A 12,478-nucleotide genomic window follows, 5' to 3' on the forward strand; every position below is an offset into this window, starting at 1 on the left:
CCAGTGCACGTGTATAAAACACATTTCCATACACACCCATGTCATTTAAAATATCCTAATACAAACTACCATATACATGCAGTCGCATTTTAGTGCATAAATGACTTTCACGGCCCGGTGTAATCGTAAATGTCCAACAGAGAGGAGGCAGTAGAGAGCAGACTTTCAGTTGTGTTTATTGTCAGTTTGAATTAGCAAAGATTTCAACAGTGGTTCAGCCTGAAGACAAACAACATTGTGTTTTTAAGGCACATACATACGCTTTACTGTTTAGTGAAAGTGTGCTATTGGGAGTGGCTTCAAAGCACACGATGAAAATACTCCACCTTGTAGCAGCAGTGTGGGACAATTTTTAATCGCTGCATTCTTTGGCCGAAGTGTGTTTAATGGGAGTCTTACGTCAATCTTCCCCTGACAAAGTGTTTCTCATTCTTCTGATAACTTCTCAATGTTTCTGACTGTTCCAACAGTCAAGGAGTAAAAGCCTGATATCCAGCTTTGATGACCGTGGCACTTGATTATATCTATTTAATAAAATCTTAAAATAACAAAACAACAACAATAAAACCTGAATACGTTCCCTTTTCGACATGAGAAAATGAAAAGCTTCCTCACACCTACAGCAAGGCAGGATAGTGTGCAGTGGAGGCCTGCCGCAGTGCTGAACTCCTCTACATGTAGGATTTAGGAACAACGACGTCTCCGTACATACAGTCCTCCTCCACCGCCAGGTTGTATTTGCTGCCACTTCCTCCCTGGTAGGCGCTGGTCACGATCCTGAGCCAGCCCTTCTCACCCTGACAGGACAGGAAACAAAATACTCGCATTAACCAGTTGCTGCCAAGAGATTACAAAAATGTGGTCTATTTTGACTCCATTAAACTCATTCCAGTCATCGTATGAGTGGCAAGAAACAGTTTGGACCTTGTAAGTGGGTTGTGATCCGATATAGAGCGAAATGAGAATTAGAAATGAACAAAATAAAGGAAATGCTATAATTGTGTGGCACGAGGTTAAAGATGTATACTTGTAACATACAGATACGGCCCTTTTGTCAAAGACGGACGAATACAGAAGTCAGCAAAATTCTAAACGTCTCAAACTGCATACATCATGTCATCCCACTGCAGTGTGAGCAACTGAAATTGTCATATACCACATTGAGTTTGTACTCTTTATAACTGGGAATTTCTTACTCATTTGATAGGGATTGTGTTGTTCTTTACTCAGGATTTAGAGGTATGAGTCCAATCGCTTTTGTCGTTTTGTTTATTTGCCATTATCAACCGAATGCAAAAACATGGCAGTATTCCATTTCGTTTCAAATGTTTTCTCATATCCAAGACAACACAGAACAAACAAAGCACATATGTAAACCCTACACAATACATCGTGGTTTATTTTATAGAAACAAATCAAATATTTGCCATATTATCACATCAAGTTCTGTGCCAGAAGAGCGCTCACCCATGGCTCTCCCCAGGAGTTGCGTACGACCCAGTATTCGACGCCGTTGTCCACGCCCCATCCAACCACTGACACGATGTGGTTGATGAAAGCTTCTTCCTGCAATTCGGAGTAGACACCTCCAGTGTACGCGTCCAGCTTGTCTGTGGCCATAATCCCACAGCTCCAGAAAAAAAAAAACAAGACAAGAAAAGATGTTCTTTGTCACGAATTTGTCAAAATTTTAAAGTTCTGTGGAGGCCAGAGGTGCGATGAAATGATTACAAAAAAAAGAAAAGTCGCTCACCTGATTGGTCCCCCTTTGTAAATCTCCGCCATCATCTTCTCCCGTCCGCTGACGGCGCCATAATCGTCCACTTTCCACAGAGTGTAATTCTTCACGATGTTACACACTCCAAAAGTGGTGCAGGTGCCACACTCGTTGAAGGGCTTACACTCTTTAGAGAGACAAACAAATGCATCAGACTGGAACTGAAACCGTGGCTCCCGTCCACTGAAGGGACACCTACTCTGGTCTTTGGCTTGGTAGTTATTGCAGGTCTCATCTGGGATCCCATGGGTGTTGGCGTACTCCCACACCCCCGAGTGATCGCCACCGTGACAACTGCCCGCGTCTCCGCAGTCGATGACGTGCTGGACCGACAGGTAAGCGGAGGGCCATGCTCCTTTACGCTTAATGTTGATGCGATCTGAAAAAATATGCGTCACACGAGTAAATGAAGATCCGTTGTTCGCTGAAGCAAAAGAGGATGTGGAATGGAAAGTGCTGTAATGACGGGCTGAGCCGTACCCGCCATGGCGCTGGTGCTGCCGTGAGCCCAGCAGGACCCGCAGTACTGGGGGATGTGCTGGTTGCGGGTGGTGCTGACATAGTTGATGCCGTCGACGTTCCTCCAGTCCCACGCCTTGGGCAGGTCAGAGGTGTTTAGGTACTCATGAGGACGAGGTTCAGTTCTGTGGATGGAGCCATCATGAGTTTTGTGTTCTGCATGCTTCTAATCGGTCACAATAAAGTTGGTGAAATGTTTTCTGGCTGAATTTCTTCTGACGGACCAGAACGTTTACAATGACCTCCGGATCAAGTGATCACATTGATGCGTGGGTTCATAGGCACTAGTGAAAAACTCAGTTCCTCAAAATGAAATTGTTTCTCGATGTTTCCTTCAGTATTAATATAACTGGAACATCAGTGGTACATTCGCACACTTCTGTTTCATTTCCTCATGCTTTTTGTTTTGTTTTTTAAAGTGTACTGAGAAAACCTCAAAAGGAATCGTTATGTCTGGTTAATGTTACCTGTTCTTTAAAAATAAACACATGCTTCTTCTTTTTTTAGTTTCTTAGTTTTTTTAGAGGTGACTTCAATTTCAATCACAAACCACTGCATTAAACCATCGTCACAAAGAGCCGCACAACAAAACATACACCTAGAAACGCAATGTGGGACAAAAAGGCAACTCAAGATCAACAAGGGAAGCCAGAAACATTCCAGAGCAACTCTTAAGCGCATTCACAGTGTTATTAAAGTATAATGCGATTCATCAGACTTTAAAAAGGAACAGAAAATGAATAGAGAAAAAAAGAAATCATGAGGTTTCATCATGTGGAGAAGGAATTAAATAAAACTTTAACGTACCATGTTGTTGTGCAAAATTAAATAGAACCAATCATTGTAGGTGGCAGAGGAGTGTGGATCTGAGTGTCTCTGTGTTTTCACGGACTGTATTCATTAAAGTAACTTGACATTTCAGACTTTAACTCCTTGGCTGCCATGCAGCGTTAAAGTCAGGTTGTAAACCATTATTGTTATTACTATTTAAAATTAATGAGCAGCAGAGAAATCAGTTCTCCTCTGTTGCTTCTTCCTCAGCCTGTGAGGCAGAAAACGTCATAATCGGTTTATTGAGACACAGAAACATGTCAAGTCTGCATTATTATAACACTTTAATGACTCCTTTACGTCTGGTTTACGGTTCATGGCGACTTGATGCGTCATAAACGAACGCTAACGGTTAAAATTAACAGCTCAGCTCCTGAGTAGAAGTTGCTTTTCTACTTTGTAACGTCTTGGTAGATTTTTTTTTTTTTTTTTAATCTTTACATTAATGTCTGTTGTGAACTTTACCTCACTCCAAAGCCGTCCTTCCTCGGCTGGCGGACGTAGCAGGGCTCCTTCGCCTGGAAAAACACGCCGGCCGACACTGCGCAGAGCCCGGCCGAGAGGAGCAGCAGGGTCCCGGTGGAGAGAGCCATGAGAGACACGGAGACGGTGAGACGGTGAGACGGGAGCACTGGAGTTGACACTTCCAGACAGGAGCGGACAAAGACACGAAACACTCTGGGAAGGTAAACTGGTGAGCGACCGCTGCCTCTTAACCGCTGGGGGAAAGTGTCACGTGACCACGAGGACGGTCACATGCTTCACCAGGAAGTCAGACTCACATCTCTGCGACATGTGACTGAAACCTAAAAAAAAGAAAAGAAAAAAGAAAAAAGAAATTGCTTGTTGCATTTGTACGGTACGGAGCCCCTCATTTAGAATAAAAACAGGTTGCAGATTCCCTCTTCAATCTCTCGTAACGCTGTCTAACTGCCTCAGATGGCAGTTAGATAGCGTCAACGTCCGAAAAGCTTTTTCTTTTTTTTTTTTTTTTTAACATATTCCACATAGATTGCATGAATCGCTGTTTGAAAAATACTCTTTATTAACTGGCACATATGTAACTCCCATGTTTTTGAGACTGGGTTTCATTGTGTTATGATGTTTCGCTTTAGGGGATGAGACCATCAGTCCTTTGGCTTATCTTCCACGTTATAAAATGTTTGTTCAAATACAGGAGACGCTAAACATATTAAGACTAATGAACCCGATTTAATCGGGTTCATTAGTCCTGCTAAGTCTTACTCTTACTCCTCACGAGTAATTTCGAGAAGATATTTCTTTGAGTCAAATCTCACAGGTTCTCTATCCAGTGCATAATGATCTTGACTTTTGACAAAACATTCATTAATGTTTACCCGTCCTTCAGTTCTTTATCACCCCGAGTTGCCGAGTTGACTAAATGATGCTCACATGAGTAGAGTTTAGGGGCCCTTCAGCCCTGAGGTCGTGTCGGTGATGTATTGGGAAATGCATAGTTACCTCATCATATTTTCTTTCTTAGAAATAGAAGTTATAACTGTTAAGACGGACAGTGTAGCAGAACAACAAGCAACCAAATGGTGGCGAGACAATTAAAAAAGCTTTTGAAGAAACGTGCACACAATGGACTGTTGGCACTGCCTTTATTGAAGGACAACATGATTGTCACAAGGGTGGAAAAACGGCTAATTTGAGCAGTAATTTCATTTATACTTCTACTTCTGAACAGTGAGTTTTATGCTGACAAAGCAAGTCATGACATGTGTCTTACTCCACACAGGGTGAATAGTGGTCACCTAAAAACACATCCAGCTTCATTGACGTGGAGTCAACAGTTTCCACAGAGACATATACGGCGCAATCATTGATTTGCATAAATGTACTCACCTCACAACCGTTCCTGTTGATAATATATGAAAGCAAAGTTTATGAGGTAATATCTGGAACTACCATAAGTGTAAAAATCGGTTGAATATGAACACAGAAAAAAAAAACCCCCACTGCTAAAATCCCGAATGAGGTGTTGAGAACAACCAGTTGTTTTTGATATACGAATAATGAAAAAGCTAGAGGTGATCAGTGCAGTATGTGCCGAGTCATGAAGAAACGTCAGGGCTCGAGTGTGATCAGAGTCATTTATACCACATCTGATTCACAGGTATTTATCAGTTTTAATCATAAATTTGACCGCTTTAAATGCTTTAGTTTGCACACGTTTCACAAGTTGAGGTGGGAGTGGTGACGGGTCAGTGAGCCGCTGTCTACACCAGCCGTCGTCTTTTGCAGTCACGCTCCATCTGGTCTTCAGACATGTTGCTGGGTGCCCCTAAAGGAGACACTTGGTTCAGCATGGAGTCGTCGGATGCCTGACCGAACAGAGCCATGAGCAGGGCAACACCAAAACCTGTAGCACGCTCCCCCTGCGAAGACACAACACGGGGAAAAGTCCATTGTAATGTTACCAGGCCAATTCCTTTTTACACCGAGTGAAGCGGTTAAATTCAGGCAGTACAGAATCACAAACAGGAAAGCTTAAGACTGAAAAGGGCTTTGAGCGGAATCACAAGATGAGGAAAGTGTCTCAGTGAAATACCTGCAGGAATATAATGGAAAAAGTGCTTATATGACGATTAAGGAGTAATCGGCCTGTACGCTCATCTGCTCTGACCTTCACAATGAATGAGGAACAATGAAATGGAAACTGGTTTCTCTGGACAGAAAGTCAGTTGAAGTGCCTCAAGTATCAGTATCTGTCAAACAGAGATCCCATGACTTTGTGGATGATTGAAACACAGAGAATCTAATTGGGTGCGGCCAAAACAACTTGAACACACAAACAGGTCATAAAACTATAAAAGCGTCACACTCAAGGAGTGAGATTTAAAAAATACTGTCGGCCCTTTTCAGATGGGATGCGTTCCAGCAGCTTTGCGCTTGATTGATTGCTCAAATGCATTTTGTTGTGAAGCTGTAAACAAAACCAAACGTCCTCTTTCAAACCAAGGATAATTTCCCGATATGCTCCGGGATAGAAGAACAACAGAGTAAACCATTTCCACATATCAGTCCATCTTCCTCAAAGCTTCAGAAACTCACAGCATGAACTGGAGAAGCAATGTCAACATGGACCCAGACACCAGGCCAATCGAAGCCCAAGTGGGAACCAATGAAGAGGCCGGCGCAGGAGCTCTGAGCGTTCTCCCGGTCCTGTCGAGGAAAAACAAACGACAACAGAGCGAGTTTAGACACATCAGGACCCGCACCAGAAGGGAAGAAGCTCTGGCGTCACTTGCAGGAGCACATTCTTCTTGATCTGCAGCTGAAGCTTTAAAAATTCAGCCGCTGTTTTTTTTTTTCTTCCCCCCAGTGTGATTTCAATTAATTCGATGAGGGAGTTCAGTATTAACCACTTTGAAAAATAAACATTCTTCACTAAAAATGCATGTGCTTTCATTGATTTAAAATCAAATCTCAGAGGAACAACTGATCGTCATTGGTGTTGAAATGTTTTTCTTGTTTTTTTTTTTTAACATTAGGCTGAGAGGGATTGTGTCGGCCGGCAGATATGTGAGCTTCCTCAAATTGGAACAGTAGAACAAAGGAGTCATACTCTTGTGACTTTGAGAACTTGCAATGTGTGTGTGGTTAAAGTACGACAACACTTCTACCAGTGGGATTCACTCTGCTCCCTAAAATGTGTGCACATGTGGAAATCTCCAAGTTCAAACTATGTGAAAAAGATTTCCGTCGTGGATTCAATTAAACCGCGAATGTGGTTCATATCAAGTGAGCTGCAACTTATTCAGTTCAGTCGTCAACACTCCGGTTACGCCCTGCCGTCGCGTCTTGTCTGTGAGGATTCATGAACGGATTTACTCACGGCGACGGAGTTCTTCATGTCGGCCATGGCGGAGGTGAACTCGCTGAAGTGCAGTTCGGGGCAGTACACCAGGGGGTGAGCCAGGTCGCCGCTGCTGCGGCCGGCACGCACGCACGCGTACTCCCACTGCTCGTTGTTGGTCATCACGGCCGCGTGGTACTTGCCCGTCGAGATTCCCTGAACGACACGAACGGGAGAAGTCCAGAGGTGAGCGCTTTTGCTGGTCGCGTGCAAGTCTGTGCACTTGTTGGGCGATGGTCACCGACCTGCGCCCCGGTCAGTGTGGCCATATCCAGAATGATGTCCGCAGAGAGGTCTTTGCTCGCGTACACGACTCCATCCGCCAGCACCAACCTGCCTTCGGCGTCAGTGTTGTTTATTTCCACCGTCCTTGACAAAAAAAACAAAGAAATTAAATACTTTACACCTGTTGATTTGGCTTGTAAAATGATCTCAGACAGTTTACAGGCAGATGCACCGTCACAGCGTGGATGACAAATCAAAACTGTAAACATGTCATTTGACCCCTGCTTCAAACAAATCCCCACGTCAAATGATGCATTATTATTAAAAAACAAGTCTCACTTTCCAGAATACAGAGTGTGGATGTCATCGGGCCGTGTGGCAGCGGGCCCAACCGAGTTTTCCGCGAGGCAAAACACGGCGTGGAGGTTATCCTTAAAGCCCTGAAATAAAGAGACAATTCTTGTTAACGCAGTATAGGAGGAACACCACAGCTTTCGTTTTTCAGAATGACTAATTCGAACAATAAAGGTAGAATGTTATTATAGCTTGACTGCAGTCACACTGCATAATACAATAAAGCTACTTTACAGGTTCACAAGACCTCAGAAAAGCAACTTCAAGGACTAAAAGTTCGTTTTTCAACATGGCTGCACTCGGCGTGATGCGTGAGCATAGAGGCTGCCTGAATGGCCCAGGTTTTTTGACGCAGTGAATGAAATAAGGTAAACTCAATTACATTTTCTTTTCAATGATGCAATCTCATTTAGAGTCAGAAATTCATAGCATTAAGGCAACTGGAAAGTAGCATCATGACATTATGAATTATATGAAGCTTTTTTTTTACTGTATTCAAAATATATTATTTCACAAGGTCAGTTGATTTCATTTTTTTTTTAATTCATTTTCAGCAATCAGGGGTCATCATAATGAATCAGTTATACAAAATGCTGAAAATTTTTTGGTTTATTTAGTTACAGTTATTAATTAGTTTGAACTAGCCGACTAAACAGGTAAAGTTTCTCGACCAGAATCCACAAAGGAAAAAAAATAAAGATTTAGAAGAAACAAACCGATTGAGTGCAAGAAATTCCCGTTTGTTTGTAAACATATCAACTTTGGTGTGATTGATTTAGGCAACTGCGGATTGGAAATTAGTTTTCGTGTATTGGTTTATTTTTCTGTGCAGAAGAACCTTTTATGGGAAGTATATTTTAAAGCTTGGTTCTGGTGGAGTAACTTTAACTCTTCAGAGAATTTCAGTTTATTTCTGAAATAGGATTTTGTGTGTTGAGGCAGTGGTAAATAGTGGAGATTACTCTCCCAGGCTGGTTAACTGATGCTCAACCAGAAGGACGCCAACATGCAAAATGTGTGCACAACGTTTTCCAGATGGAAAATTGAAAAAGGCAAATACTCCAGTTAGGCGAAAAGGGTTAGTTATGGCAGTTCAGGAAGGACAAGTGAAATGGTGACAGCACCTGTTTGATAGTGGCTTTGAAAGCTCCCAAGATGGCCGCAGCTCCGCCACAGTCTCTCTTCATGCCGGGCATTGTCGTCTACAAGACACGAAAGGCAACGGTTATTCAGAGATTGACACTTGATTAGATTTCTAATGCATGCAGTCAAGGCTGAGACTGATCCCGAGGCATGTTTTTACGTTCAACAAAAGCCACGGAGATCAAGAAGGCATCAGCAACTTGAACGGATTATTGAGAAAAGACTTAAAGCCTTTAACAGATCACATGTATCGGACAGTGCACGGTCACGGATTACTGACACCAGAGGAGAATTGAGCAGCCCTTCTTCAGGCAGCAGGGAGGAAATTCTCATTTAAATTTAGCTTAAAAAAAACCCCAATAAAACTAGCAATGATTATGTTTTATCACTTGAAGCATGAATCTCCTTCATTGGTCGAATACAGACTTCGGGCTGCTTTACAATAGTAAAATATGTCTGACCTTTCCCTTGATGCTGAGTCCACCAGTGTCGTACACGATGCCCTTTCCCACCCACGCGATTGTCTGAGTTGCACCGTCGGGTGTGTGGCTCAGGATTGCCAGTGCAGGGGGATGCTCTGATGCCTTTCCAACACCATAAATCCCTGACAGAGGAGAGCCAAAGCGTTACAGATGAGGCGTACGAACTATCAATAATCACTCAGAAGATTTCACTCAATCAGTCTCTGTGGGCTGGTATTATAAATTTCACTTTTCAAATATTGTATAATCTTTAGAATTGTGATCAAGTTGAACTGATACTTAAACATCTAAACCACACACACACACACACACACACACACACACACACACACACACACACACACACACACACACACACACACACACACACACACACACACACACACACACACACACACACACACACACACACACACACACACAAAAACTACGTGGAAGAAAAATGACCACTACAAATATGAAGTTGCTGTCATATTATAGGCTTATTATAGAAATAAATGGGCGGGTGCAAACACTGTACCTCCAAACCCTCTCTGTTTCAGTTCCTCTCCACGGACGATGACTGGAGTGATTCCAACTTCATTCCCAACAGCCTTGATTTCCTGGAAGCAAAACAATAAAAAGGCTGCAATTAAGTCATTGCAACAAGATAAACAGGAAACACTTTATTCTAATTTCCTTCACTTCACCAGGACAAGTTGTTTATAGCCTATTATCAAACGGTTTTAAACATAAAGTTCTTACAACAAACGTTAACACAGTTACTAGTAAATACTTAACAACTCGCCATGTTCGTGTTTCTCTCACTGAGGATATACTACACAATCCTTACAGTAAAATATATATTACTGATGCTTCTACACCTCCTTATATTAGTCCATGGAAACACGACTTCCTCTGATCCAGTGGATCTTGAGATTGCTGTGACTCGTGCTTGGAAGATATTCACAATACTATTGGCCACAGTAAAGAAACGTATTAAAAAAAAACATGTCCCTCCTACCTCGAGGAAGTGGTCTGTGTTCATCTCATTGCATGGCGTGTCCACAATGCGCGCCGCCAGCCGCACTCCGTCACCGACGTTGGCAAGACACTGAACGGAAGGGAAGACTTGCGGTCAAAGCGGCAGGGCCGCGGGTCGAACGCTCGACCGGCGGTCGCAAAGACGACGGCGCGTCACCTCAAGTTCCCCAGCACTGAGAGGATTGCTGTCTTGTCCGACGATGAGGAACTCCACGGTCACTTGCTTTTTTTCTGCCCGGCGTGAGGAGGTGGAGCGGCGAGAGAAGATGGGGAAGGCTCTGGCAATGGCGCAGGAGGACGCAAACACGTCTGAACGCTCACACACCATCTGGAGAGGAAAAGCGACACCTGAGACATGGCAAGCGATTTACTCCGGCACTTTATGGCCCAAATTGGGTTGCCTGGACCTCTGAGAAAGACGAAGCACATCTGCACACCTGTTCTGAAACACCCCACTTCGATAAAAAACTGAGATTGAATAAAGAATGAAAAAAAAAGAGAGAAAACAAACAGTAGTGATGAAAACTGACCACAATGCAGCGGTTATTCCCTCCAGGCAGGCAGGAGCGGACCAGGCGGGACACAAAGTGTGCAGAAGAAGGGCTGTTGTGTCTGCTGACGCGCGAGGGCAGGGCGGCCACAGCGGCATAGTTGAGGTACAGGGGGCAGCTGTCGGTGGGATTCGGGTTCAAAGCGCCAAGAGCCGCCTGCCAGATCTGAGAAAACAGGGAGACCCGTGTGTTGACGTGTGTGATTCGCTGCAGGTTTGGAGAGCTCCTCAGCCTTTTCAAATATTAACATTAACAACCATCGCTATGAGAGAACATTTCTTTAACCTATCATCCCCCTTCCAGACGAACTGCCCCAGTTGTACAACCCTCCCTGAAGACTTTGCACCACACAGTGGTAATAGCAGCAGAAGAAGTCAAGCTGGTGGTGTATTAAGTCTGAGTCCAACCTCTGATCCCTCACCGTGATTCATCTGTATCAGCACAATAACATGAAGTAGCACCATGGCGAAAAAAAAAAAAAAAAAATCAATGCTGCAAGAAGAGGAAGTACAAACTCCCCAAGACCGGAAATAGCTGCTGTTTATAGCCCTGTAGATGGGAAAAGACCCCCCCCCCCCCCCCATAAGACTAAGGCTGCATTAAATTGATCTTAAAACATACTTTAAATTTATTCAGATGCATTCTTTTTACATTGCATCTATATAAAAAACATGTTCAGTATTTGACTTCTATGATGTTTGAATGAAAACAATGTAGTAAAACCGGAATGTATCCCAGGTCAATCATCAGACAGCAGTAGTACAAAATGTTTTAACTACTTGACAGCGCAGAAACACGTGAATTTAAAGCGCCGTTTATGACTTATTTTGCCCGAATACAGAATCAAACTAACCTCTTACGGGAGGCTGTTTAAAAGCTTGTTTGAGACTGTGTTATAATGAAGCAGATAAGTGCTGCGATGTGACTGTTTGAGCTGCGTTAGCCTGTGCTAACCGCGGCTAGCATGGAGCAAGTGCGAGCCCAGGCTCGCGGTCGGTCGCCCAGTCAGTCGGTCGGTTACCTCTTTGCTGACGGCCGGCTGCAGCTTCCCTTTCACCTGGTTCCAGCTGGCCTGCTGCAGGTGGCTCTGCTGCCCCAGGATCAGGACGGGGCGGCTCTGCGGCTCCGAGTCACCGGCTGAAGTCTTCCACTCGAGCACCACGTTCGCCATGATTTCTCGGAGTGGCTCAGCAGCGGCACGCGCACCGCAGAGTGGACAGACTGCTCTCCTTCAACAGGACCGGCGACGACGGCAGCCGGGAGGCACCAAACCTCACCTGCACCCACACAGCGACATCTACCGGGTACAAATGGGACGCGCAAGAAAGCCATACAACTAAATAATGAAAAGTTGAACTTCAAATCGCGAAAACACATGCAGCCGAATGTAAAGTTGCACCCCGAAACATGTCAACCTCATTCCAAAGACAGTATTTGGTAAAACGGCAAATATGCCGATAGTTTTATTACAAACAGTACTCTTTTCAGAGAGTACTTTTCACATTTGCAGTGTATTGCAAATGTGTACCTCAGTACAATTACTGGTTCATAATCTAAATGATCCATAACTATAAATAGAACAATTTTTGTAAGTGTTCTAATGATGGGAAGCAGGAAAAGTTCGTTAGTAATATGCATAAAAAAAAAACAATTTTTTTTTTTTTTTCAGACATCCTTAGCAGAGCATGCA

At 43.6% G+C, this 12,478-nt stretch overlaps 2 protein-coding genes across 2 annotated transcripts; both read right to left on the minus strand.

Annotated features, from left to right (window-relative positions):
• Positions 1–166: 166 nt before the first annotated feature.
• On the minus strand, positions 167–3,857 carry ctsz (cathepsin Z). The gene is made up of 6 exons (XM_080495300.1): positions 3,593–3,857; positions 2,258–2,421; positions 1,977–2,156; positions 1,754–1,904; positions 1,468–1,630; positions 167–797 (listed from the first exon to the last, which is right to left on the minus strand). Exons 1-6 carry the CDS (start codon positions 3,718–3,720, stop codon positions 672–674), a joined length of 912 nt encoding a protein of 303 aa, XP_080351426.1. The 5' UTR covers positions 3,721–3,857; the 3' UTR covers positions 167–671.
• Positions 3,858–4,735: 878 nt separating this feature from the next.
• npepl1 (aminopeptidase like 1) lies at positions 4,736–12,056 on the minus strand. The gene is made up of 12 exons (XM_080495092.1): positions 11,810–12,056; positions 10,768–10,953; positions 10,395–10,565; positions 10,218–10,307; positions 9,735–9,816; positions 9,194–9,336; positions 8,714–8,791; positions 7,575–7,675; positions 7,256–7,379; positions 6,990–7,166; positions 6,206–6,316; positions 4,736–5,529 (listed from the first exon to the last, which is right to left on the minus strand). Exons 1-12 carry the CDS (start codon positions 11,957–11,959, stop codon positions 5,371–5,373), a joined length of 1,572 nt encoding a protein of 523 aa, XP_080351218.1. The 5' UTR covers positions 11,960–12,056; the 3' UTR covers positions 4,736–5,370.
• Between the last annotated feature and the right edge of the window lie 422 nt (positions 12,057–12,478).

The sequence above is a fragment of the Blennius ocellaris genome (genome assembly GCF_963422515.1).
Source record: "Blennius ocellaris genome assembly, chromosome: 4".
Taxonomy (NCBI): domain Eukaryota; kingdom Metazoa; phylum Chordata; class Actinopteri; order Blenniiformes; family Blenniidae; genus Blennius; species Blennius ocellaris.

Excerpts from the sequence above, each read along its gene's own strand:
- ctsz (XM_080495300.1), bottom strand. The coding sequence starts at position 3,720 with ATGGCTCTCTCCACCGGGACCCTGCTGCTCCTCTCGGCCGGGCTCTGC. Across the intron at positions 1,631-1,753 it reads TACAAAGGGGGACCAATCAG|CTGTGGGATTATGGCCACAG; the intron begins GTGAGCGACTTT and ends TTTTTTCTGGAG. Across the intron at positions 798-1,467 it reads ACTCCTGGGGAGAGCCATGG|GGTGAGAAGGGCTGGCTCAG; the intron begins GTGAGCGCTCTT and ends CTGTCCTGTCAG.
- npepl1 (XM_080495092.1), bottom strand. The coding sequence starts at position 11,959 with ATGGCGAACGTGGTGCTCGAGTGGAAGACTTCAGCCGGTGACTCGGAG. Across the intron at positions 9,337-9,734 it reads GAAACAGAGAGGGTTTGGAG|GGATTTATGGTGTTGGAAAG; the intron begins GTACAGTGTTTG and ends CTCCTCTGTCAG. Across the intron at positions 8,792-9,193 it reads GACTCAGCATCAAGGGAAAG|ACGACAATGCCCGGCATGAA; the intron begins GTCAGACATATT and ends CGTGTCTTGTAG.